This window comes from Scatophagus argus, chromosome 9, assembly GCF_020382885.2.
Source record: "Scatophagus argus isolate fScaArg1 chromosome 9, fScaArg1.pri, whole genome shotgun sequence".
NCBI lineage: Eukaryota > Metazoa > Chordata > Actinopteri > Scatophagidae > Scatophagus > Scatophagus argus.
In genome coordinates this window covers 18,107,221-18,133,488 of record NC_058501.1, presented here as the reverse complement: position 1 = coordinate 18,133,488, position 26,268 = coordinate 18,107,221, and the positions used below count along the sequence as shown (strand labels likewise).

The 26,268-nt window shown below is 40.4% G+C and overlaps 5 protein-coding genes across 16 annotated transcripts; 2 read left to right on the top strand and 3 right to left on the bottom strand.

Moving 5' to 3' along the window:
* Positions 1-1,505: 1,505 nt before the first annotated feature.
* Positions 1,506-5,539, bottom strand: LOC124064137 (C-X-C chemokine receptor type 3-like). Of its 4 annotated transcripts, XM_046398287.1 has the most exons (5): positions 5,399-5,539; positions 5,087-5,249; positions 4,435-4,504; positions 3,484-3,835; positions 1,506-3,135 (listed from the first exon to the last, which is right to left on the bottom strand). In XM_046398287.1, the coding sequence occupies exons 4-5, from the start codon at positions 3,823-3,825 to the stop codon at positions 2,377-2,379; spliced, it is 1,101 nt and encodes a 366-aa protein (XP_046254243.1). In that variant the 5' UTR covers positions 3,826-3,835; positions 4,435-4,504; positions 5,087-5,249; positions 5,399-5,539; the 3' UTR covers positions 1,506-2,376. The 4 variants fall into 4 exon arrangements, with proteins under 4 accessions (XP_046254243.1, XP_046254242.1, XP_046254244.1 ...); XM_046398286.1 differs by lacking the exon at positions 4,435-4,504; XM_046398288.1 differs by lacking the exons at positions 5,087-5,249; positions 5,399-5,539 and adding an exon at positions 4,748-4,918.
* A 1,232-nt stretch (positions 5,540-6,771) lies between these two features.
* Positions 6,772-9,944, bottom strand: cxcr3.2 (chemokine (C-X-C motif) receptor 3, tandem duplicate 2). 2 transcript variants are annotated; one of them, XM_046398284.1, is made up of 3 exons: positions 9,855-9,944; positions 8,977-9,040; positions 6,772-8,584 (listed from the first exon to the last, which is right to left on the bottom strand). In XM_046398284.1, exons 2-3 carry the CDS (start codon positions 9,010-9,012, stop codon positions 7,490-7,492), a joined length of 1,131 nt encoding a protein of 376 aa, XP_046254240.1. In that variant the 5' UTR covers positions 9,013-9,040; positions 9,855-9,944; the 3' UTR covers positions 6,772-7,489. The 2 variants fall into 2 exon arrangements, with proteins under 2 accessions (XP_046254240.1, XP_046254239.1); XM_046398283.1 differs by lacking the exon at positions 9,855-9,944 and having other exon boundaries at positions 8,977-9,761.
* Positions 9,945-13,668: 3,724 nt separating this feature from the next.
* tlr21 (toll-like receptor 21) lies at positions 13,669-18,130 on the top strand. Its single transcript, XM_046398273.1, has 2 exons — positions 13,669-13,783; positions 14,626-18,130. The coding sequence occupies exon 2, from the start codon at positions 14,726-14,728 to the stop codon at positions 17,675-17,677; it is 2,952 nt and encodes a 983-aa protein (XP_046254229.1). The 5' UTR covers positions 13,669-13,783; positions 14,626-14,725; the 3' UTR covers positions 17,678-18,130.
* On the bottom strand, positions 17,916-22,090 carry si:dkey-250k15.4. Of its 7 annotated transcripts, XM_046398277.1 has the most exons (5): positions 21,956-22,065; positions 21,642-21,674; positions 19,837-21,123; positions 19,113-19,228; positions 17,916-18,974 (listed from the first exon to the last, which is right to left on the bottom strand). In XM_046398277.1, exons 3-5 carry the CDS (start codon positions 21,065-21,067, stop codon positions 18,339-18,341), a joined length of 1,983 nt encoding a protein of 660 aa, XP_046254233.1. In that variant the 5' UTR covers positions 21,068-21,123; positions 21,642-21,674; positions 21,956-22,065; the 3' UTR covers positions 17,916-18,338. The 7 variants fall into 7 exon arrangements, with proteins under 7 accessions (XP_046254233.1, XP_046254236.1, XP_046254232.1 ...); XM_046398280.1 differs by lacking the exon at positions 21,642-21,674 and having other exon boundaries at positions 19,837-21,087; positions 21,956-22,090; XM_046398276.1 differs by lacking the exon at positions 21,642-21,674 and having other exon boundaries at positions 21,956-22,081.
* pafah1b3 lies at positions 21,962-25,486 on the top strand. Of its 2 annotated transcripts, none has more exons than XM_046398290.1 (6): positions 21,962-22,094; positions 22,640-22,733; positions 23,036-23,125; positions 23,278-23,394; positions 23,525-23,647; positions 24,081-25,486. In XM_046398290.1, the coding sequence occupies exons 1-6, from the start codon at positions 22,012-22,014 to the stop codon at positions 24,339-24,341; spliced, it is 768 nt and encodes a 255-aa protein (XP_046254246.1). In that variant the 5' UTR covers positions 21,962-22,011; the 3' UTR covers positions 24,342-25,486. The 2 variants fall into 2 exon arrangements, with proteins under 2 accessions (XP_046254246.1, XP_046254247.1); XM_046398291.1 differs by lacking the exon at positions 21,962-22,094 and adding an exon at positions 22,216-22,311.
* The last annotated feature ends 782 nt before the right edge of the window (positions 25,487-26,268 follow it).

Below are 26,268 nucleotides of genomic sequence, written 5' to 3'. Positions count from 1 at the left end.
AGGGGATTGTTTTTACTTTTTTGTGCCCATTGCAAGTACAGAAAAAGTATACACGCAGACACGTGAAATAATGTTAATATCTGTGCAGCCTTGGTTTGTAAATTTTTTTAAATGCTTCTGGGATTACAGTTCTATTAAGTGTAGATACACTGTTTTATATTTTGATTACAATAACATACACAAAATAGACAAAAGTATTGGGACAGATGGCCATTACACCAACTGGGATTTAATGACATCACATTCTAAATACACAGACAGCTTTGCAGCTATAACAGCTTCCACTCCTCTGGGAAGGCTTTCCACAAGATTTCAGAGTGTTTCTGTGGGAATTTTTGCCCATTCATGCAGTAGAGCATTTGTGAGGTCAGACACTGATGTTGGACCAAAAGGCCTGGCTCACAATCTCCGTTCCGGTTCATCTCAAAGGTGTTGGATAGGTTTTGAGGTCAGGGCTCTGTGTGGACCAGTCAAGTTCTTCCACACCAAACTCATCCAACCACGTCTTTATGGACTTTGCTTTGTGCACTGGAACAGAAAGGACCTTCCCAAACTGCTATAAAGCTGGAAGCATAGCATTGTCCAAAATGTCTTGGTATGTTGAACCCCTGAAAAACACCCCCATAAAGAGGTGTGCCTGGATTCCCCACCCCAATACTTTTGACTATACAGTGTATGTCTGACAACTTTATGTACATGACAAACAAACATTTCACAATATCAGTGTAGTGGTGGTGTTGTAAGCACAGGTCTGAACAACAGCCAGTGGATCTATAGTACAAACAGTTTCTCCAGAAGCAGCAGCTCTACCGGTTCAGTCACTGTGGCTACCAGCAGAGCAACAACGTAATCTCTCCCACAATGAGTTGGCTCCAGGCCAGTCAAACTTGTGTGGTGTGTGGTCAACACGCAAAGCTTTAGTTTGTCATCATACAGTCACAATACTTAATGTTTTTTTCTATTTTAACTTTTGCACTTTCATGAAGCCTTGATTTTAAAGGGGAATAACATCGTGTTGCCTCAACACTAACAAAGTTTATGTAGTGATAACAGGTTTGTTCTAAGGTCTAGCTCATTCAGGAAATAACTCTTCGATCAAATGCGACATTTATCATGATCAATCATGCTCTAAACTCCACATCCCGCTGCTGCTGCTGCTACAGTCAGCCAGTATTTCTCAGAACAGACCTCTTTTTTCTTTGGTGCGAGTTAAAGTGAAAAGAGGAAGGAAAATCTGCAGCCTGAGATAAAGGAAGCAGTTTTTCTTGGGTGAAATTAACCTCGGTGAGGTTTCTAAAAGAACACTGATTTGTGAAAGAGCACCTCATTTCAGATCACACTTATGTGTGTTTAAACTAATTAAATCTGGTATTGCTGACAGGGTACAACCTGCACATCAGCTTGGAGGTGGAACCACAGATTTAGTGCTAGTGACAGAAGAGGAGTTAAAGATAAAATCTCTCTAACTCCTCTTCTGTCCCCCATTTTCCACCTACACTCTTTTCTCTTGTTCCGGCATACAAAGCCCGCCACTGTTCTCTCCCCACCAAACAACCAGCCAAGTCTTTAGATGAGAGTAAACACAGAGCTATGAAAAGGCCGCAGAGACAACAGAGAGCTTTTATCCCTGCCCCTCCTCCACCATCTCGCTCTCTGTCACCTGACTGATGACATCACCACCTGTTTGTGACATCCTGCGTCCTACAGTCCACACAGCCATATCTCAAATGCAAAGTAAAGAAGACAAAAGGCTGTGAGATTTACACGGGAATACCACCCCTGTGGTCATACACAGATGTCCACATAGTCATTGCGCACTTGTGGAATTCACAGAATCTTTACTGCCTGGAGATAACATGTAAAATGAAAAGTGAAAGAGTTTCTGATATGTTATCAGCCATTAAGTTATAAACTCTGTCGGATTGTTTAATGGAAGCAGAAAACTGGGAAGGATAACAACTTATATTTCCCCCACTTTCAAACATTATGACATGAGCTTTGTGATTATTGTACAACTGCAGGACTGTTCACAACTGTTCACTGACACAACAGTATTTTTCACTACATATAAAATATTCAGTAATAATATTAATACGTAATAAAAAAATAGATATATCTACATTTGGGTAAAAAAAACCCTCATGGTTTAGGGTGAGAAGTGAAAGTTGTGCAACAGTGACTGATTGAAAAATAAAAACACCACAAAGCTTATATGTCACCATAATGTAGCTGTGAATCCTTCACATTAAAGTGCAGTGTAAGGAAGTAATTCATTTATAGAGATCTACTTCTCATCATTGGACAGAAAATAGTACTTAAACCCATGACATGACTTGACACTAAATTCCCCTCAGAGGTGGAGTATTACTCAAGTCCTCAGCACTGCGATGACTGCATCTGATGATCAACACTTGTCATCTGCTTCAGTTCTGCCCCCTCATCGCTTTGGCCAGGCATGGCTTTCTCACCCACATCCAACTCCCACAGCGAGCCCTCAGATTCAGCTGTAGCACAACTCAGCATGGCCAGAGTCTGTTTCCTGAAGTTTGCACACAGGCAAAAATAGAGCAGAGGCCTGAGGCAGGCATGAATGCAACCCAAAGCAAATGTGACCATCAGAGCTGTTTTCGGGGAACCTTCAGGATTTCCAGACGAACTATCATTAGATTCCGCAGACCTTCTTCTGATGGTGTCCACAAGAAGCGTTACGTTGTATGGCATCCAGCAGAGGAAGAAGACCACTAGCAGGGACAGGATGACCATGATGGACCTCTGCTTCTGGAGACCTTTGGCGTTGCGCTGCAGCCGTAGCAGGATGCAGGACCAGCAGATGATCAGGATGGCCCCGGGCAGCAGGAAGCCCAGTGTGAGGTGGACAAGACGTGACACCATGTGTTTCTGTGAACCATGTGAATGAGTGAATTTGTAAACACACAGGGTTTTCTCTGGTGCTGAGACTTCCACAGAAGCCCATCCAGGGATTGCGAGGATCAGAGAAATGATCCAGACCACCAAGCAGCTGATATGAGCCAACCTGGGCCTCCTCTGTGAGTACAGGTGGGTGGCATGGACGACGGACAGGTAGCGATCCACACTGAGGCAAACGAACAGAAGGATTCCACAGTAGAAGTTGACCTATGGAATAGAAAAAGAAAACTTGAGCTGTGATCTCGCATAAGAAAGAGAACCTCCAGCCATCTTTATGACCCAAATTTCACCTCTTTCCTACTCTGATCCCCTCCCTCTTTCCCGTCATTTCCCAGAAATGCTGAGATCCCTGATAAAATGTGGATGTCAGGGGTGTATACTTACTCGGGAACAGTATTAAGTTCAATGACCCTGGTCTAGTCTTGATTATGCAGGAAGTAATGGCATACAGCCAGACACAATCCACTCAAAACAAGCTTTCATTTGTCTTCACTGAAAGTCACTTTCGTTTCAGCTCCCTGCCTGTTCTGCAGACACATCACTCAGTATACTTACGTTAAAAATGCCTCCAGCAATCTTGCAGAGGAAACCTCGAAAGCACCATTCACAACGTTGAGCGGCCTGTGCGGCCCAGAAGGGCAGCGTCACCAGCAGCAGGAGGTCTGCAACACTCAGGTGGAGGACGAAGGTGCCTGATGTACTCCAGAATCGCCTCTTCTGAACCACAGAGGCCAGGAGTAGTCCATTCCCCAGCAGACCGATAACCAGCTCCACTGAGAACAAAACTGTCATCCATAGTGCTTTGTTGTGTCCTGACTCAAACTCATCTTTATACTCATAGTCGTCGTAGTCATAGCTGCTGTTGTAGCGAAACAATCCATCGAGAACCACATCCATACTTCATCAACTGTGGAGACAAACAGACCACAGCAGTTTAGTGAGAAATCAAAAGTGCTGCTGCTTAAAAACTCCCCAGTCTGTATCGTCTTTCAGGCGTGGAAAGCCCAACTCAGATCTTATTAACACACGCAAATCACATGGTACAAGTTCACAGGATGAGGCAACAGTGGCCTTAAACGGAAAGTACAGCTCCCCCGGTCATACCCGCCAACGCACATACACGAAGACACACACACACTCTCTCTCACACACACACACACACACACATTTGAATTCTATGAAAATATTTTATGCACAGTGTCTGCGAGGTATTGTAACATTTTACTGTGCATATGCAAACACGTTACGAAACCAAAAGTGGTGGTAGGTGCGAAGATAAGACGTTTTTCGTGAGGCGTGAGGTGAGGAGATAAATGAAATACACAAGGCAGGGTTCCGTTTCGAAACAGAAACGAGCATAGAAACAGAATATCAGCTCTGCAGTGGCAGATGTAACGATCATAAAGTTGTAACGGTCAATATACAGGCTATTGTAAGAGAAAAATAATTTAAGCATGACAGGTTTCCACAGGTGCCCGTACATGCCAGGGTCAACAGTTTCGTTACCGTCTCTGTTGTTGTTTTGGAGGGAGGATGAACGATCTCCTGCAGCTGCCGACCGCCCGTCAACTCTGGCCTATAAAAGCACCAAAAACTTTGTTCTTGTTTTGAGCTCAAACTTACAGCTTTAAACCTAGAATTAAAGGGCGGCGGATGGTTTAAATGGGCTGAAGGTTAATTAAAAAAAAACCCAAAACTACAAAACCACCGGATAGCAGAAACTGAAAAACAGACGACGAGAAAACCTGCGCTTTATTCACTAGCTCAAAGTTTTACAACACGGACTCGTATAGCCTGTACATGCATAAAATATACTTACATGCACTTTGATTATATCCACGCTCTTAGCTGTTTCGTTTAATCAGACGTTAACCTTCCAGTACATGACCGACTGTGTCACATCTACCAAATCACACGAAAAACCGCATTTTCCGATAAGTTCTTTTTCAAAGTAAAATGTATAATGAAATTCAACGTTGCGTCTACGATTCGAAAGCAACGGAAAAGGAGGTTGAAACAGTGAAGGTTGAAGACAGAGGTCTTCGGTTTTTAATGAGAAGCACATGATATTAAAAAATGTGCTGTCATTGTAGTCTTAGCCAGCATTGTACAACATAGTTATTTTATTTTGAAATACACCGAACTTCCGCATACTTACGTCCTATGGCTGACTTGATGCAGATATACAGATACCGACTCGGAGCGCTGGACACAAAGCAGTGAAACAAAGCGCCGGACAAGGAGTCGCTTTCCACGAGATGGAGCTGTTGTGTTTGTGTTTTCCGAACTGAACAGACACAGTCAGAGCTCCGTCGTCCATCCTGCAGCGTTACAAAATAATCAGGACAATCAAGATGAACAAAATTTCCAAAACGTTTTTTTTTTCTTTACATCAGTGTCTAAGGATTTATACTGATAGATTATGTTTTTTTAACGTTTCAGAGAGGAAAGAAGAAAACAAAAAACATACCAAAGTGTTTGAGGTAGGCTATGTTGAACAACCAAAGTTAGTCATGGCCTACGCATAGGCTACTCAAGTACTGTTTACTATTAAACACGTGTAGTTCTGAAATACAACTTGTACTTAAGTATTTAACTACTTCCGGTTCCGGCGCTGCGTGAGTGGCAGCCTGTTGCAGCAGCTCCGGTGTTGTTTTGTAAATATATCTCGTTTTTGTTTGCTCTTCTCCTTTGTTTTTACTGTGTAAACATGGACGCTACGTCTGTGCAGTTCGCACTAGTTTTCCTTTTGGTTTTTTACTCTGTAATTTCCCAGTTACGGGACTAATAAAAGATTATCTTATTATCTTATTTCTGTCTTTATTCTTAACTACATTATAGTGGGAACATTTTATTTCACCGCATTCATCTGAAAGTTGTAAGTTACTTGATTTAAATTCAAATATAATATAAATTCTAATGTTGTAAAGTGCAGTTCCTTGATATTTATGAAATCAGTTTGCATGGAGAACCATGTTTCAGGTGTCAGTTTCCACCCGGGACGTTTCCGCTCTATACTCCTATTTCACCAACAGTTTAAGAGATATGTTTTGTTTGTTTGTTTGTTTTCCCTCTCCCATCAACCCCTCAGCTTTATATTTTGCTGGGAAACACTGGACTAAACTAGCACACTGTGTTATAGTTACACTTTAACTGGCTAAAGTAATTGCTTACACACTGGCACATCAGTTTTAATAATCTAATGATGTAAAAATAATATCAGTCACAGGGGTCATTTTACTACAGAATGGATGCTTTTACTAGGACCTGGTTGCAGATAATACTTCTGTATTTTTATTTTGGGATTTTGAATGTAGGTCTTTTACTTGTGTTGCAGTATTTTTAGATTGTTGTGCTGGTACTTTTACTCAAGTAAAGAACCTCAGTATGTTTCGCACCACTGCTTCTCCTGTTCTTGGTTCCAGCTCTGTTCATTTGACCTCTAGTTATCTGGCATAAATAAAAAACACTATAAGCAATTTTAATAAAGACGTATTGCAGTGTTTAAAAACTGCTGACAAATCCACATCCACATGTAATAATGTACACATTTTGCTGTCAGTACTCCCATAGTCACTTGTAATGGGGTCATTTTTCCACTGCAGTAATACTAGTTTTACTTCAGTAAATTCAGGTCTGAATACTGTGGTCTTTGACAATGGATTTTGAATTTCTTCAAAATGACAATCACTCCATATGCTGTCTTTCCAATATAGCATGTGTATAACTCATCATTTGCTTTTTAGATTTGTACTTGTGGCAATGTTATGGTGGCTTCAGTGTACCCCAGTTGGCCATTGCATTCTGCAGCATGTTGGGATTAATGAAAGCCGAGAGACAAACTGAGATGTTGACGAACACGATACTGTATTTTTATTCCAAAATATTTCTTATATAAAAAAAAAATGTGTACACAACAAAGAGTTTTAGTTTTGCAAAATTCAAAACGAGTCACACTATTCATTTCCTCTTTCACAGTGCAGCTGTAAATGGATCATGAAAAAAAGAAAGGCAAAATGAGAAATTCAGCATGTATAAGTATTCAATGTATACAACCATTTTCATTGTTTTATAAGATGAAACTGGTTTTACTGCATGAGTATGGACTCTGCTGACTACATTTTAAGTGCTGAACAAGCTCTCCTGGGAGTATGAAGAAATCTAGATGTTTCATAAGATCTGACCTTACGGACACTACAATCAACACGATTTCAAAAAAAAAAAAAAAAAAAAGCTTACGTGACAGCGTCAGCTTGTGGGAAATGGTGCTCTGTTTAACTACTTGTCGCATCCCCATTTAATGACATGAAAGCAGTACTCTTGAAAAAACAGAAACAACTGCAAAACAACAAGTTATAAGCTGCACTATACCAACAACCAGACGGAAAAGCACCAGTGAAAGAAACACACCATGTGCAGAAATCTGCCCACTGAGAACGTTTTTAAACTTATACTTTCATTTAGTTCTTTCTTTCTACCTCCCCACCCCCACCCCCACCTCCCACACACACAACCACACACACACATATCTCACTCTTTACACCCGTCTCTCTAAATAATTTCACATCATGACAGAATAAGAGGTGTTTTCGCTTTCTGAACTGAAAGATCCTTTACATTTTCTATTCTTCCTCTTTCTCGATCCTGCCATCTCCAGCAAGCCTCTCTCTCCCAGAAGTCCCTTAAACATCCTGACCAGCTCCCTCCTGAACTTCACCCCCACAAATCCGTACAGCAGAGGGTTCAGGGCGCAGTGCGTCAGGCCCACACTTTCAGTGATCAGAGTCCCAACATCCACCACACGGCCAAACTGGCAACCTCCGCTCACTACGCCCAGCCTCTGCAGACTATCTGCCAGCTGGAAGCAGCTGTATGGTGCCCAGCAGATGACAAACACAGACACTAAGGAGATGATGAGGCGGAGAGACTTGCGCTTCTGGCGGCGACTGGCATTGCAGAGAGACCTGAAGATACGAATGTAGCAGTAGAGCATGATGAGCAGGGGGAGGCCAAAACCCAGAATTGCACTGACCAGCAGCAGAGCCACCTGCCACTGTGTGGAATTCTCAGTGAACCATACCCTGCAATGGACCTCCTTATGGCTTAACATGTTCACCTCCACTACCTGTTTAAAGGCAATGTCCACCCCACTCAGGCCCAGACAGACCACCCATATGAGAGAGCATGCAATCTGGGCATGACAGGTGTTGCGCTTCCAGCCAGAGCTGACGGCGTGAACAATGGCCAGGTATCGGTCAAAGCTGATGCAGGCCAGGAAAAGGATGCCACTGTAACGGTTCAGGGAGAAGAGGGCACCGGAGATCTTGCAAAGAGCCAAGCCGAACACCCACTGGTGAGCCCACTGCACTGCAAAAAGAGGGAGGGTGAAGGCCAGCAGGAGGTCAGAAATGGCCAGGTGAAGGAGGAAGGTGTCCGTCAGGGAGAAGGCACAGGCTCCTCTGCTCTGAGAGTTTCGGTAGCGTCGGATCACACACAGCACCAGCACGTTGCCCACAACAGCCAGGAGGAACACCAGGCTGTATACAACAGGAGAGAACCTCTGGGCAAAACTGTAGATGTCCCCCTGCATGCATGGCACTGCATGACTCCTGCCCGTGTCAGGGGGCAAGGTGTAATTGTCATAGTCGTCGAAGCTCTGTTGACAAGAGAGGCATTAAGAATTCTGACTATTTCACGAATTCGCTTTTGTCAGATTCTGGTAATAGACGGGTTAATCAAGAAAGCTGTACTTTGCAGCATTTCAAATCACTTGCAATGTGGGACCCAACTGTTTACTATTTTCATTTAATTTACTTGATCCTCAGTAAGAGCAGTTCTGGACATGAATGTTATAAGAGTCCCAAAATGTGTTTGATCATGTTGCTTTATCAAGAAAGGAGCTTCGAGATAACTCATGTATGTGCTCGATGCAGCTGAGTAACTCTTCCTGGTTGAATGATCTCTACAATATTTTAAACATAAATGTGAAAAACCAAATCAAATGCAAATAGAGTCTGCAGTCTCAGGACTGTAAAAATATCAACTCACCCAGTAATCTTCTGTGACAGGCATCACTTGATTCATATTTGTTGCAAACGAGGCAGCAGAACACCTGAAACCCACCAGCAATCAAGAGAACACACTCATAACCATATTAGTTAAACATCCTTTTTCACAGAGTAGCTTGGCAGAGCTTGTCTAGATGAAGGCGGATCAGAAAGAAGAAGTCACAATTTCAGGAACTGAATCCTTGCAGATTTTAGACAGATGCAGAGATATAGTAGGAATAGATGACTGTTCAGGAAATTGTGACATATTTTTTTAAAACATAACGTAAACGTCAGACAGTGCGTGACTGGAGTACTCTGTATGGAAAAGTCTATTTTCTGTTGTCTGGATTGTGCACCCGCATGTACTGCACATCCAAGTTATCTTTTATTTGGGGTATAAAATAATTTATTTATCTTAATTTCAGTAAACAAAATGCATGGGAATGTAACTTTCCAGAAGTAGAAACTCCAAAAAAAAAACCAAAAAACAAATCCACCACAAATGTAGGGGAAGTGAAAGTGCTTGGTTGGCAGGAATTACCACTCAGTTGTTTGTGTTTTCAAGTTGAGACAACAAGCATTATTCCCAGACTATGTTGTAGTAACCTGGTGAAGACCCGCGGGAGAATTCTGTCATGAATTTTACAAATCTTTAACATGAAATTGTTCAAGAAAAAAAAAATTGTAGTACAACATGCTTCAAGTTAGTTTATGGTTTTAATTTCTGTGATTTTTAAATCCAGTTGAAAATATTTGCCAAGTGGAAAATAGTGAGTATGTATGGGTGCTGAATGAAATAAAAAAAAAAAAGGTAAAAATAAATAAATAAATAATCAAATTTAGCTGTAAATCAAGAGGAGGGCACAGCTTACTTACCTTCTGAGATCTTGCAAAAAAGACTGTGCAAACTAAAGGGCTGATGTCGGACGTACTGAATGCTATCTATGATTAGTTACTCTTAACTGAACATAACAGGAAATGAGGTAATTTGTTCATCTGTGGTTAAACATAGCAGTCATTTTTTGGCAAACAGCAACATAAGACAAGTGCTCATTGGACAAGCTTTCAGCCTCAATCAGTTGAAAATAATCTTGTGATAATGATTTGACACCTTCCTTCAGATCAGACACCTGATAAACGCTTCATTTCAGTGTAGCCAAAGACGTCCACTGAAACTGATTTCTTTTTTCTTTTTTTTTCTTTTTGTGGTAGGGTTTAGGTTGCTGGTTGCATGCTCTAGTAAAGAGGCTCTTGGAGACTCAGCTCAGCAAATGCTGGTTAAGAGATAAAGTGCAATGATGAGTCAACAAGGCCATTTTTTTTACAGCTTCCACAAACAAGACACAGACAGGATGGACAGAATGTGCTGTGAAAAATCCCCTTTCATTTTGACTATATCATGTCTTTTTAAAAACAATGTGTTTAATGTGTGAGGAACTGAGAACTTTTGTGGCTACTTCTGTCTCGACCCAACTTGGGATTTCTCTGGCTATTTTGATGCGACCTGAGTCCTAGTCCTGCATACTGTTTTGCTTTTTCTTTTATTTGGCCCTTACTCCAGAATAAGTTTACTAGCACTGCCGTATTCAAGAAGCTATAGTCTGACCCGGACTATCCTGACAAGAATTTCTTAAAAGAAAAGCACATAATCAAATAATCTTGATTTTTTTGTATTTTACAATGTGAAAAGAAACTAGTCAGTGCTCTCTGGTGGATAAAGTGTGCAATCGTGACACTGTTTTCACTGTAGTACCTCAAATCTAGCATCAAGCATTCATATCAAACATTTTCTTGTTACTCATCAGCAGCCCGTATCAGCATATCTGCATCAAGCTAATATCAGCCTGATATATCGACCTGGACAATTTATTAGTCCCACTCTACAAGAAGCTCATATATCTATAAACGATGCTATATCTGTGAGACATTAAACATTGTTCTGTTTAAAGGCTTAATTTGGCTGTCTTAAATAGTGGTTCTGGCTTAAAGTCAACCAAGCCTCAATACTACTACTAATAATAACAATAATAAAGTAATCATTGTGTTTTGTTGACACTGGTTTTGCTTCATCATTGTTTGGAATCTCATGGACTTCACGATGAAACTAATAATTTCAAAATCAAATTTTTTTCCCCCTCAAATATGTTTTTTTTTTCCTCAAGTCAAGTATTAAGGTAATATATCAATATACATTTTTTTTGAGCCATTAAAGAAGTTCTGGGGTGTCCAGCACATCAGGTAGAATATTAAGGGTTTTTAGTTTTATTAGTTTATAAGTGATTAAAAGACCAGGCGCTGAATATTTCCAGTTGTTTGAGTGTGACCAGGTGCCATGGCCAAGTCAAAATTCAGATACAGTTCTTTTGATTCAAATGTATAATGTGTCACTGAAAAGCAGTCTGCTGTTATATAACGTGCTCTTTGACCACACCTCTATGGAAATAAATTATGCTAACTTTTAAATGTTTTTATCCCCTGTTGTGCTACATTTTTTGCATCATTTTTGTGTATTATATGATTACTATTACATACTCTGTTGTGTTTCTCAGTTTGTTTGATGGTTTCCGAAGTTCCATTACATATCTGTCTTTTCACACCTTTCCTAACCACAATATGCAACATGGTGAGAGCTGTTGTGCATTGCTGCACACAAGCACAAACCCTTTTCAATATCAGCTCAGGCCACATCAGCTTTGTTCTTCAATTGCTGTATGCTCATAAAGATCTGATCATGAAAGGTGCACCCTTTAGAAATGGGTGGCACACTACAAAACCAAGCATTTGAGTTTTATTTTACCTATTTATTTTAGGTGTTTGCAACTGCCCAAACGGTCACTGTTTGCCATGTCAGCAAAGTTTAGAAATTGGACTTCAATGTAAGACTGATGTCATCCTGGGTATAAGAACTGTGGTCCTGCCTTTGTCCTGTCCAGTTTGTGGATTTAGCCCTTTGCCATCTGCAACATCAGACAACCTTTTCAGGAGCCGTACGCGAGCCTCAGGAGGTGAGACCAAGTGAGATGTGAAGCAACATCTCTAAAAACCTCTACCACAGCCACAGCTGTCCAATCCTGCTACATGGTAAAGTCTTCAGGTTTTCATCACACAACAAATGGAAACGGTTTGTGGTGGATGACACAATTAAACATCCTATTTTCAGTACATAATCGGCTATCATTTTCCGGGGTCTAATCTTTCATCTTTACCACACTATTGTTGTATTTGTTCGTCCTCAGAGCAATCATGGCACCGGGAAGGAAAGGCACTCAGCAGCTGTCCCCGATGTCCTGAGCCATCTTGCAAGCCAGGATACAAGGGACCAGCGATGCACCAAGACCTGCAGGCAAGAGACACATGGTCATATCCATCTTGCAGTGTTGCTCTGGCATTCTGCCTGCTTCCCCAAACACACTTCAACACTTACAGATTCCACAGTCTTTGCAGCAGTCGCACACACTTGAACTCCAATCTGACCTCAGGCTGCAAACTGACCACGTTTGACTGAAATACCATTGCTGCAAGTAGAAGAGAGAAGGCAGTTGTGGAAGAAAAGAAATATAAAAGCAGACTGATGTGTCATAATAATCAGGCAGCTGAGCTAAATCACAGTATCCCAGTTACCTATACATCTGGTAATATTTTTTAGCCATACTTGTAGTAAACGTTGATACTGTAGGTGTTGTAGGTTTTCATTCCAGTCAAAGACAATTTAAGTTCATTTCACTAATAGTGTACCAGAAACCAGAGAGGGATACATTAACTTAAATTAGTCCAAGTCAGTTGGTGTAATTAATTGCAATGAAAACCTGAAGACTTTACCATGTAGCAGGATTGGACAGCTTTGGTTTAGAGGACATGTTATAGTTATAGTTATAGTATATAGTTAGCCTACTGCCTATCGCTGTGCACACCATATTGTCCATTGCACTAGTGATTTATGGTTAATTTAACATCTGTAAATATCATTTGTAAATTGTGTTATAGTTTCCGCCTACACTGGATGCACATTTAAGCACATATCCATCTGTATAGTATGTTCATAGTACTTAGAATCTCTGTATATTATGACAGCTACCTGTGTATCATGTTTATATTATATCTGTAGCATAGACACCTGTACATACCCTGTACATACTGAAAATTATTGTATATCTGGCACTTACTGCTTATTGCACTTCTGGTTAGATGCCAAACTGCGTTTCGTTGCATTGTACTTGTACATGTGTAATGACAATAAAGTTGAATCTAATCTAATGTTGTTTCACATCTGACTTGGTCCCACCTCATGAGGCTCGTGTACGGCTCCTGAAAAGGTTGTCTGATGTTGCAGATGGCAAAGGGCTAAATCAGTACCTTGTATGTGTACAACAAATCAGCAAGTTTGTAGCGTTGAATTTCCACACATTATTTCATTCGGAATGTAATTAATACCGGATTGTTGCTTTGTTTAATGCAATGTGTACCTGCAATGTGTATATATATATATACACATATGCACATATACACATACACACATATACACATATATATACATATACAATGTGTCTTCATGTAGTATTCTGTAATAGGAGTATTTTATGTATGGCTAATTAACTAATGTATATCAATTTAAGCAACAGTATTTCAATAAAAAAAAAAAAAAAAACTTCCTGCAATTATAATGCTGCGGTTTAGGCTCTTCCACACTCCTGCAAGAACTACACCCATGTTCCTCTTCCTGATTTAGCGTGTATCTAACATTTCCACTGTGCAAGAAGCTCTTTAAGGAAGAAGCAATGTCAAGTGAATGAAACTCATTTAAACAGGTAAGGCTCTCATGACAAACTAATCTCATTAATTCTAACTTTCTATTTAGCAGTGACTGGCAGGTGGTTTTCTGATCAGACACGGGCTGAAAGATTGTGCGAAAGATGGTGTGAAAGACTTGCTTAACAAAGTAAACTAAACTAAAAATACTGTCTTTTAAGAGGTTGAATCTGTAATTACATGCCACAAAATGAATAAGGATTAGGATACTTTATATACTGCACTTCAGTCATATATTTAGCAAATTCCTGCAGTAAAATCAGTGCAGGCCAAATTGTTTTCGGCTTTTTTGAACAATATCAGCCCATTCATCGCATGTTTTAACAGTGTCAGTTTTGGGTTATCACAAAGTGGAACAAATGTCAAGAGGAGAAGGAACGCGTGGACAGAGTGAAAAGGGATATGAAAATGTTACAAGAGGAACCCATGTTATCTTACTGTGTGGTTCAAACTTCATGGCAAAACACAGAACTGAGTAGGAATATTATGATTTTTTTTGTGTGTATAGGTAGGTCTGTGTAAGTGTGTGTATATGTGGATGCATATTCATGTTATGAGGACAAAAACCTTTTTAACACAGTCGCATTGTGAGGACTCACCATACTTATAGGGACAAAATGCAAGTTCCCACAACATGAGCCTCCAGGAAAAGAATGTAAGTCTATGTAATGTCCCCAGACGTGATAAAAACTCAACTCTGTGTGTGTCGGTGTGTATGTATAATGATTATGGTACTGCACTGGATTACATGTGTTGTTTTTTGAAAGTAAAAAGCCAGATCTGATTTGAAATGGTAACTTCCGACGTGTGATGTGTGTTAAGTCCTGCTCTCTGTCCTCAGATTGCTGTACTGCGTTCAACTGGTGAACAACCCTGAGGCCTTGTTGAAACCAGCAAAGATCCAGATGAAGGAGGTTTAAAGCACTGTTCCACCGGACAAAATGGCAGGTCTAAATTATCAGCTGTTACCAGTTACAGTCATTCTTGGTGCTGTTCAACTTATTAGCGGTTACAGCTTCAACAACTGCATTGAAGACCCAGGCTCAAACGGACAAAGTTTCAAGTGCATCCGTCGAAAGGCTGAGGACATGTTGGCTATTATAAACGACCTGCCCCAGTCAGCCATCAATCTCACGGTGTCCATTAATCCTGTGTGGCACATTTCTGACAGGAGCTTCGCTCATCTGCCAAACCTTACAAACCTCAGAATAGATTGTAATAACTTGACTACCATCGACCAATTTGCTTTCCAAAAACTGCATCAACTTCAGTCTCTGAATATGTCTTTTAACAATATATCAGAGCTCAACCCTTCTCTCTTTCGGGACCTGCACAGCCTCACCTTTCTGTCACTGACAAAAAATAACCTGAAACAGCTTCCCGAAGGAATTTTCTTCACTGTTCTCAATCTAAACAAGTTAATCATGAGACAAAACTTTCTGAAAAATTTCTCGCGCATTGCTGAGTCTGTGTCACATCTAAAAAATCTGAGTATGCTAGACCTTTGCTTTAACAAATTGACCTCCCTCGACCACTCAAACATGTCACTACCCAAATCCCTCACTACTTTATACATATGTAGAAATAATCTGTCTACATTAGGATGTAAACACTCGTTTCTCAGATTCATCCAGGTACTAGATTTGTCATACAATCCTTGGCTTCCAACAGTGGCCTTTCAAGGAGTGGATTTAAGGCATGTAAACTATCTGCGTTTGCGGTCAACAAGTGTTAAGATTGTGGAGTTTTTAAACATCAGCAACATCTATGCAGGTCACATCGATTTCTCTGACACAGGTCTAAAAAATGACACCTTGCTCATCGAACTATGCAAATTATTAAGGACAAAGATGAAAAGGATCAAAGATTTGGACCTGACTAGTAATAGGATTGAGAATCTGACAAACTGCACTGCACTGCACTATTGTCCTGAAATCACAGGGGCTCTGAATCTATCCCGCAACCAACTGAAAAGCACGAGTTGTCTTAATTTTCTCAAGAGACAGACACAGATAAAATCATTCAGTGCAGAGCATAACCACCTGACCTCACTGCCATCATGTAAAAAACAAAATGCAGTTAGTTTCCGAGAGCTGAAAGAGCTGAGCTATCGTTACAATCGTATCCGCTCTGTAAACTTTTATGCTTTCTATCATACACCAAATATCAAAACATTAAAACTTAACATAAACACGATTGCTTTTCTCCATCGTAAAGCTCTCAAAGGGCTAAAAAACCTTACAACACTCCGTTTGGACAATAACCTCTTAACCGATTTGTTCAACAACACCTTTGAAGATCTTTTCAACCTGCAAACCCTTAACTTGCGCAACAATCGTATTTCTGTCATCTTCAACGGGACTTTCTTCAGTCTCGGAAATCTGACTACACTGGACCTAGGAGGTAATAAGATCACTCATTTTGAGAAATCTGGCCTTGATGGACTAAAACGTCTGTCCAAATTCTATCTAGATGGAAACAATCTCAAAAAGATCGACATTTCGCTCCATCATGTATTTCAAGACACACTAACAGTGCTTGATTTACAAAGTAATCAGATTCGCTTCCTCAAAGAAGATATCTCTTATTCACCATTTATGAATCTCACAAAACTCAGAGATCTGAAATTGGATGGACAACGGCCTTATGGCCTCACCCTTTTACCCCACACTTTATTCCGTGGTCTTCGCTCACTGAAATCTCTGTATCTCACCAACAATAAGATCTCTTATCTTGCTCCTGATGTCTTTAATGATCTGACAGGCTTAAAATTCCTCACACTGGATAACTGCTGTGTTGGGGTGGCACAAATACAACCAGGAGTCTTTAAAAATGTAAGAAAATTGAACAAATTGATTGTAGAAAATATGGGAATTCAGAACTTCTCGAAGGAGATTTTTGGGAACCTTACACAGTTACGCACAATCCAGCTCAATCACAATGTGATGCAGACCATCCGTGTCGATGTACTAGAAAGTTTACCTAAACTCAAATATCTTGACATACGTAATGTTCCTTTAAGCTGTACCTGTGAGAACAACTTGTTGAAAAACTGGACAATGAATAACACAAAGGTTCAAGTGGTCTATCTCTACAGTTTTCCGTGCCCACATAACGCGAGTCTCAAATTCTACAAGTTTGATACCAACGTTTGTTACATAAATCTCGGAGAGTACCTGTTCTTCAGCACAGCACTTGCGATCTTTCTGTTCACAGTCACTCCTTTGCTTTACGTCAAACTCTACTGGAAAATTAAGTATGGCTACTATGTGTTCCGCTCTTGGTTTGGTGAGCACTGGCGCAGACTAATAGAGGAGGAGGAAAATTGCAAATATGATGCATTCATTTCCTATAATTCCTCCGATGAACAATGGGTCATGGACCAGTTGCTGCCCAACTTGGAGGGAAAGGGATCATCTTTCAAACTTTGCTTACATCACAGGGACTTTGAGCCGGGCCGCGATATTGTGGACAACATTGTCTCTGCTGTATATGGCAGCCGTAAAACTATTTGTGTGGTGAGCAGGAATTTCCTCAAAAGTGAGTGGTGTTCTCTGGAAATCCAACTGGCCAGCTACCGACTGTTCGATGAACACCGGGATGTTCTCCTACTCGTGTTTCTGGAGCCAATCTCTGAGAGGCAGCTGTCGTCGTATCACCGCATGAGGAAAGTGATGTTGAAAAAGACTTATCTGCAGTGGCCTGGCTCAGACTGCACTGACCCGATGCAGGCCCAAGACCTGTTTTGGAATCAGCTACGTAGGGCAATAAGGACGGGGAGCCGAGTTGAAACAGAAGAAAATAGCACAAGTGAAGTTTGTGCAATTGAAAACAAGGAAACTGAACATTTTGAGACTCACATATCAGATGAAAACAATTACTTGTTACCTTAAAAAGATTTGACAATTTAATTTATGTCATCAAGGTAAATGTTGATGTTCATGTTAAATGAATTACCAAATTCTCTACTGCAGTGAGAGAGAGCGATGAAAATATTGTGTAAAAGTAGTGTGATGCACTCTAGGATTAATAATAATGTCATCATTTATAGAAGCATGAATCAGAAATGCAATTTATTATCTTGTGCTCAGTGTAATTGTATATTTAGCTATGCTTTATACTGCATGTCTCTATTGCACATTTGTACAAAGATGTTTTTTTTTTTATTATTATTATTTAAATGTAGACCACATGCACAACAAAATATCAAACTGCTTTAACAATAGCATATTCCTAACTAAAACTTCTCGGTCTGTCAAGAATTTCCCATTCTAGCATCTTTGTGCTGAAGAAGATATGTATTAATACACAATTCTGTATATTAAAAAATGCTTTGAGGATGCAAACACATACATAATTGTGTTTTTTTGATCTCAGTATAAATGGGACAAAATAATAAGAGTTGACTCTTGCGATGACAGCTACTGTTATTGCAAATAATACTGTGTTTTTAATAAAACATGGGCATACAACACACATATCTTGACTGTGAACACAAAGTCTTGATATTACGTAAAGAAATCCTCTTGTCCCTATGGAGGCCTTTACCACGCATTAGTACAGTCTCATAGGGGGGAAGGACCAGTGCTCAGGGCTCAAGAGAGCAGAAACAGGAGTCGCTGGGTCTCTTTCAAGCATGTGAGATGGGGGATAATGCGTAATGTCAGCATGGTGGGACCTGAGGGGAGGGCAAACTGAAGGGCGACTGAATCGGCTGAAAGGCCGGAAGCAGTTGCGCTGCTGAGGATGGTGAATTTGGGCAGAGAGGGAAAACAAATGTTTGTCAGTTTCAAATAGGTCTTGCTCCTGGGGATAGGGCGCTGGGCCTGCTGAATATCTATGTGGCCGCTGTGCTTTGTAAGAAAAGAAAGGCTGGATATTGCCATCACTGTATTGGAACCCAGAGCTCCTCTCTGTATCTGCTCTGGTTTGGTTCACAAAGCTGTTTCCAAAGGTACCGAACATAACAGCCTCTTTGCTCTTTGGCCTGTTAAATTTGTCTTCCCCCTGATGAAATACTGAGGCTTTTTCTTCACAGCATGAGGTGGGAAAGGGAGAGAACAAATGATCACCGGCTGTAGCTCCAGAGTTCTCAAAGTACATGCATGACTGAGGAGAGCGAGTATGTCTGAGGATATCATCCATAAGGTTGTCCGAAGTCAGCACAGGGCTTCTCAACCATTCAGCAGTCTTTACATGAAAAACAAAAAGCATTTTATTTCTAAATGATGGAATCAAAAATTATCTGACAATTAGGTAAGATAACAACTGGGCCATATGTGAAATTAACTTAAGTAAGAGAGTGGAGGAGTAAACTTGAGGTCTTACCTGTTTACGGTTGTGGTGTCTCTGTGGTCTGGACTTCCAGTTAAAACGCCTGTTTCTTGTAACTCTGAAAGAGGTGGTTTTATGGCTGTCAAAACTTGGCTGACCTTCTCTGTTGGCTGTTGCGAACACACCAAAAAGAAGAACACACAACTGAAAACTTCCCCACAAACTATGATGTGTGCAGTGATTACTACTGCTTTTTTAAAAACAAGAAATTTACTTTTTGACGTAAATCCAAATTGCTATGGACAGTATGCTGTTAAAGGCCATTTTAATAAACAGCATCATATGTTTTCAAGTGTGAAAACTTGAAGCTGCTGTATTTACTCCTCCTGGTCATATTGGCCTTTAAATGTGCTTTCAGTGTATTGTAAACAATGGGAGGACCAAATCCAGAGTCCTTGTTTAATGCAATAATGTATTCTGAAGTTAATATGCTTCAGCTGTCTGATTTAGACAAATTAATTCGATATGTTACTGTATCGTCATCATATAAAGACAAATAAGCATGTTTGTGAGCATGGTGAAAGCCAAGGAAGCAGATGTAAACAATTATCTTTTTAAAATATTCAAAAAATTTGTCTCTTTCCAAAAATTCAACCTAAAATACTGAGGTGATAAAACATGCAGTAACTATCACTTTGAAACAACACTAAGGTTTAGCAAATCACAATATTTTATTTCCACTGTGAATCTCAGGGCTTTCTTGTATTTAAGTGCCTACCTGTGGGCAAGGGCTCATCTTCATCTGTCATGGTGGGCTCCTGATGCTGGCCATGCTTTGCTGGATCAGTGTCAAAGCTTAAGTATCTCTGCACCTTGAGGAGGTTTTTCTCAAGATGGGGTCCATGACTCTCCCGTAGAGCTTTCAATAGCACCTCTCTGCTCTCTGCCACCAGGCTTCTCCTTTTCAGAACTGGAAACTGCAGACTATCACACAAATCTGCTGCCACTGCACTGACAAACTGAGATACACAGTCAGGATCTTGTCTTCCATGCTGCATGTCATTGTTGTCAATGGTATTTGAGCAGGAGACCTGAAGTGGGCTTGGGCTGAAACCATGAGTTAGGTGGACAGGAGACTCCTGGTTCCTTGGAGTGTGTTCCAGAGTAGAAATCATGTGACCCTTTACCTTCTTATTCAATGTGTTCACATTTTCCCTGTCAACTGTGGGAATCTGCTGTGGCTCTCTGCCCCTTTCAGACACAGCAGGGTTGGCTTTCCTGCTCTTAATTACATCAACAGGGCTGTGTTTAGATGAGAAGGTGCTTTTACCACTTCCTGATGAAAGATCAAGTTGTTGCTGTGATCTCTGCCCTAGTGTAACATCTGCTCCCTGACTGATCCAATTCTTTATGTCCTGAAAATCATCACGGGCCTTTGTCTCTGGGCTTGCTTTTTTTTCATCAGTACCCAAGAAATCACGAGTGGAGATGGCTGAAGATGGATGTGAAGTAGCATTGTTCTTTTTTTGTACTTGCTGCCCACATTTCTCCAGTTTCCTCTGCTCACTTAACAAGCGTTCAATGTCAATAGATTTCACTTCATGGTTGAACAGGCCTTGGTGTCCTATCAGGCGACTGTCTGTAATGATACTGGACTCCTGTGCAGCAGGACGGGCGTTTGGAAAAAGTGCACCACTCCTTGAAGGACAATGACAGCTATTGTGACAGCAGTTATGGTAATGTGCTATGTTTTCACTGGCTTGGCGACAACAGTGATTGTGATGTGATCTGGACTTTAGAGCTTCTTTCCCAACACCTCTCATCTGGCTCCTCTTCCTGCGGCTCTTCAGTCGCTTCATTTTGTGCTGGCCATCTGTTTTACTTTTGGGGTTTGAAGCTTTGCAGTCTGCAGTGAATCTGTTTACTGAGCAACAATTTTTATCTGTTGTTTTCAATTGCTCGTTGAAAACATTTGAGATCTTCTGTTTGTCTGAAGCATCCATATACATGGTTCATGCTGCTTTGGATTCTGCAGAAAGATAACTGAAGGTAGTCATGTGCAATGCTGGAGGAAACAGAGAAGAGAGAGCTGGGTAACCTCTACAGGATGCTGTTGCACCACAATGAGGTCAACACTAGAATCACACATGGTAATAGCTGAATGAAAAGTATACTGACCCCTTTGTTGTTTAACCCATTAGAACCCAGACCCATTTCTCTTCATCGGAAAATTATGGGGGATATAAGCAAATCAAGTAGATAACATAAAACACATTGCTGAAGTTGTTTAGGAAAAAGTACCACCTAGTGTCTAAGATCTGCATTGGTACATATATATTTTCCTCATTTAAAAGTTTGTGACACCTGTATCACGTGGGTTCCTATTCAAAGGAGCCTGTGCCCAAAGATAGTCCATAAGCACTCTGATATTAGCACTTCAGATCAATTTAGTGGTACACTGAAAACAAAATCTGGTAAATATTAATCAGCAAATAGAATAAACAACATTCAAATATGTCAAGGCTTTCTCTCACCATGTTTAAAGACTGAATATTAACAACATTAATAAAAACAATCACTTACGGGAGTGCCACAAAATCCATGCGGCTGCGCCCCCTGCGGTTCCAAATAGAGACTTGTATTCAGCCACTTAATCTAGCTCAACCGTTAGCTGACTAGCTAGTTAGCATTAGGTGGTTAGCCAGCAGGTAATGATAACGTCAAGCACCTGGTGCACTTCAAAACTCGAGGCACACCTTTTTAATTTACAATATGCGTCTGTGACTGCTACAAAACATGGTACATAAGCTTAACTTTAAAAACATATGTAACTCAAGACAAATCTATAAATAAAGATTTAAACAAACTTAAAGTCATTAGTTAATAACTTGCCTTACCGAGAACATCTGCCAACGTTTCTTTGCCGCACGTAAAACAGTCGTTGCTGGGCAACATGCCGCAGAAGAGTTTCTTTGCGCAGCACCAACTCTCACGAACACCAACGAGCAGGGTGAATCCACTCACACAGACGAGGAGGTAAAACTGTCTCATATTTTATATTCTTATTCTCTTGAATAATGTATACTCCATCATTTATTCATATGACACATTACGAAATTCACATACAAGCACATAATACAAACAAAGTGAGGAAAATTTGTAAAATACTTGAAATCGTATAATTTGCCGCTCATGGAGATCAGTGGTACATGCAACTATAAGGAAAATTTACTTCCTGAAACTGAATTGGGAGGTGAGGATATTTTGATTTTGTGGTATCCTGTGTTCAACAGTATCACTAAATGTAGCCGCTATATAAAGCTCTGCCCATTTACTTTTGTTTTGTACAGGCTTGCATACTTTAACGTTAATATCAATCGGTGTTTCAATTGTGGGACCGTTATCTTTCCGTGAAACCACATTTATCTTGTGTTTCAGCAAGTAGGCTAGCTACAGAGGCTAATTTTACCAACCTTTAGATTTAGCTAGCACTTACAGCTATATGCTATTTGTTCATCGCTTTGTTTCTGCTGTTAAAAAAAGCACCAGTAAGACACTACGTGACTGCTTTCCCAACTCAGACAGAGCCAAGTCATGAGTGCAGAAGACCCAAACCCAGCCGCCACACCCACCCCCTGTGATGACACCCAGGGAGATGGACGATGGATGTCTCTGGTGTGTAAAATTTTCCCGGTCTACTTTCTGGTTAATATGTATCTTGGTAAATTTATAACAATAATAAAAGAATAATCCATTAGTTATTTTGAGGACATCTAACTGTACAGACACAGTCATAATCCTGACACATCCTTTTTTCATCAGATTGACATGGGAATATGCACTGATATTTGATCCGCTGATAAAGTTCAACTGATATGTTTCACCTTCAAGAGCAGCCTTTGTTTCTGCATCTGGGGGGATGCTTAATAACATGCACAAAATTATTAAAGTTCACCTTTTCTTTTTTCTCTTTACAGCACAACCGCTTTGTGGCCGATAGCAAAGACAAAGAACCTGATGTTCTGTTTGTAGGAGACTCTATTATTCAGCTCATGCACCAGTTTGGGGTAAAACATTGATCGCACACTTTGCTGTGTCTATATCTGTATACAGTGACTGATAGTTGGTCTTGTTCTCATAAGCATCCATGCACAATTTAAAATTCTGTTTAATCTAGATTTCAACATGTTTATGCATGTCGTTGTGTTTTTTTCTGCAGGTATGGCGACAGCTGTTCTCTCCTCTCCATGCTCTCAATTTTGGGGTGGGTGGTGATGCAACACAACATGTGCTGTGGAGACTGAGCAACGGTGAACTGGATAACATCAGCCCAAAGGTCCTGATCACTGCTAAAAATAGAGAACACGATTATGTTTGTTTATTCACACAGTAGACTTATTGTGCTTAACTTTTTGTCCAAATTCCACGTACAGTATATCGAACTCCTTTCTCTTTTGTCGTTGTAGGTTGTAGTGCTGTGTGTAGGCACTAACAATCACGGACACACTGCTGAACAAATCTGTGGAGGGATCATGGCCATTGTCCAAGTCATCAAGAACAAGCTCCCCCATGCCCGGACACTAGTACTTGTAGGTTTTTTTGTTTCCTGATGCATTCCTTAAATGTGTTGATTCACTCTCCTGCATGTTCATTGAAAATGATAAGTGAAGTTCATACAACCATAAAACTCTACAGTTATGTCATCCCTATTAGTTCCACCTCAGTTTTGTGCCAATATACTTTTGAACTTGGGGTTTGAACTGTTGGGTAATTTGCTACTTTTCATATTATGTTTGAAAGTTTTTAGTTGTTTATGAGAGGGCTGAGATTGAACTACATGCAGGTTTTCTGTATGTTTGTTGGGGCTACAAACTTCATTTGAGTTTCAACTGACATGTTGGTTTGGGTGAGTAGAATGTGTCTGATTAATGTTAATTTTCAGATTGAACAGTTACATCGGTGCATCTGTTTCTAAGAATATTCCACCTTTTATACAATAACATCCATAAATCTGTTTTCTAGGGTCTACTGCCCAGGGGTAAAATGCCAAACCCTCTGCGGGAGCGAAATGAAAAGGTGAACAAGCTGGTCCAGGAGGCCTTATCATCCCTCCCCCATGCTTCTTTCCTCAATGTGGACCCAGGCTTCGTCCACTCTAATGGTAGCATCTCCCATCAGGACATGTACGATTACCTTCACCTGACCCCTCAGGGCTACCAGGCTGTGTGTGAACCCTTGCATGCCCATCTCACGTCCATGCTAGATAAGCCTGCTGAGAACTAAACAACCAGGGCACAAACTTACACTATCACAGTGGTCCTCATGCCTATTTCCAGAGAGCACCGCAGCTCATCATAACACCTTAAATGATGGATAGAATCGGTTATTAAGGGCTGTGAGCTGCACACATTATTTATGTTCTCTTCGGGATCCAGGTTGGTGACCACTGTAACAGATAATGGGACCAACAATTCTTTTGTGTTTATACAGTCAGAAATTGCATGTGCTGTGCTGTAGAGAGGCAAAGTCTTGCCTCAATGCCCAGTAACCTTCTGTTCCACAAGTGTTTTTTCCATGGGAGGATTATTTCATTTCTGTGATACATGATACTGATAATAATTCTCATAAGAGGAACGCCCCGTCTGTCATACATGAGGGATCAACCAGTGACTCAGCATTCGGGAGAATGAAATGATGTCTGAGGGGATGACACTGCAAGACACAGTTATACAATTATAAACCCGGTGGTTATGAATAAAGCTTTTAAAAAGATGGAGCAGCTTTTTACTTCTTCAAAGATATGCTGTAGGTCAAAACATTAGCTGCCTCACTTTATTTATACGATTACTATCCAGGTGTCAACCAAAGGCCAATTAACATTAGAATATGTACATCAGCTTTTCAGAAGACACCTTCTATAACCAAATACGTTTTCTGCCTGAGGTTACTACAGTAAGAAACTGGAAAAAAATATTGCGAGGCTTTGTTTCTTAGGTGCCGGGACATGTCTGGGAAGAAATATGAGACACAAGAACTCCCCTTACCAGAAATCTTTTTTGTCGTTTTGTTTTTTTAGTTTCACTAAGTTCCATGAAATACATTCGTTTGGCTATAGCTTTATTTACTCCTTTATTGATTCCTGATGTCTTTTGTATGTGTTGATATGAATGACCAAATGTTTTGACTGTCTGTTTGCTTTTTAGCATCTCTCATTGTTGTCCGTGCAGCTTTTTGCTTCAGTTTGACATGACTTCCCAAGTTGTGTATACATATATGTAAACTATCTTCATATACAATGAGACCGTCTTAAAAGGCTTTACTTCACACTAAAATGCTTGTGAGCCTGTCTGATAAGAATTGTGCTGCAGAACTTGAATTATGATTCAGAATGGCTCATTGTGTAAGTGATGAAAGAATGCATTAAATATGAAAAAACAAGATGGTTTCACACTTCTTTGATTGATTGGTCAGATCTGTCTGCTGATAGTAAGAGACATTGACTGCCACTGATGCAGTGCTTCATTTTTATGCCTGAAGACTGATCACTAAGCACCGGGTTCTGGAAGAGTACACATACACATATTATATTGCTCTTGGTTTTTTCCAGTCTCAGGCATGGTTTTGAGCAGATGGATGCATTTCTGAAACTTGAGCAACTGGGGCAAGTCCCGATTTGCTCTTATTTTGCACTCAGCCTCGCTAGTATCCCTTCCAGACTGGCACTTTTCAACAGTCGTCACGCATAACACAATGGACCATATCATACTAAAATTTCAAATGAATATGACAACCACAGTCTTTCCTGTGACAGTTAGCGGCGTATCCATTGCAGTGTTGCCAACAGGCTAATAATGAGCACACATAATTGTGATTGATGGTAAACCTATCCATATAGTATGAAGTGCTTTTGCGAGTATGTAAGCATGTGTTGTACACCAAACGTAAGCAGGGAGCTGGATGAGCACACATTAAAAATACATGCAATTTTCTACTATGTAGTTTGAAAGAGTGTAAAAGGATACTGAACAAATTTGATCTCAGCTTGGATCAGTGAGAAGAGAAGAACTCTAAATGTGTACCGTAAGTGGCATACTAGCACTCAGTATAAGACGCTCCATGTCTCCAAACATGGAGATATTTGACATTGCTTGAGTGAAAGTTGTGTGGGCCCCTCACTTTCTCACGGCAACGAGCCATTACCCAAATACAT

Coding starts and splice junctions, on each gene's coding strand:
- tlr21 (XM_046398273.1), top strand. CDS start 14,726: ATGGCAGGTCTAAATTATCAGCTGTTACCAGTTACAGTCATTCTTGGT.
- LOC124064137 (XM_046398287.1), bottom strand. CDS start 3,825: ATGGATGTGGTTCTCGATGGATTGTTTCGCTACAACAGCAGCTATGAC. Junction 3,136..3,483: donor TTGCTGGAGGCATTTTTAAC/GTAAGTATACTG, acceptor TCTATTCCATAG/GTCAACTTCTACTGTGGAAT.
- pafah1b3 (XM_046398290.1), top strand. CDS start 22,012: ATGCCGCAGAAGAGTTTCTTTGCGCAGCACCAACTCTCACGAACACCA. Junction 22,734..23,035: donor ATGGACGATGGATGTCTCTG/GTGTGTAAAATT, acceptor TTCTCTTTACAG/CACAACCGCTTTGTGGCCGA. Junction 23,648..24,080: donor ATGCCCGGACACTAGTACTT/GTAGGTTTTTTT, acceptor TCTGTTTTCTAG/GGTCTACTGCCCAGGGGTAA.
- cxcr3.2 (XM_046398284.1), bottom strand. CDS start 9,012: ATGAATCAAGTGATGCCTGTCACAGAAGATTACTGG. Junction 8,585..8,976: donor CTGTCACAGAAGATTACTGG/GTGAGTTGATAT, acceptor TCTTGTCAACAG/AGCTTCGACGACTATGACAA.
- si:dkey-250k15.4 (XM_046398280.1), bottom strand. CDS start 21,067: ATGTATATGGATGCTTCAGACAAACAGAAGATCTCAAATGTTTTCAAC. Junction 19,229..19,836: donor AGATGAGCCCTTGCCCACAG/GTAGGCACTTAA, acceptor TGTTCGCAACAG/CCAACAGAGAAGGTCAGCCA. Junction 18,975..19,112: donor GACACCACAACCGTAAACAG/GTAAGACCTCAA, acceptor TTTCATGTAAAG/ACTGCTGAATGGTTGAGAAG.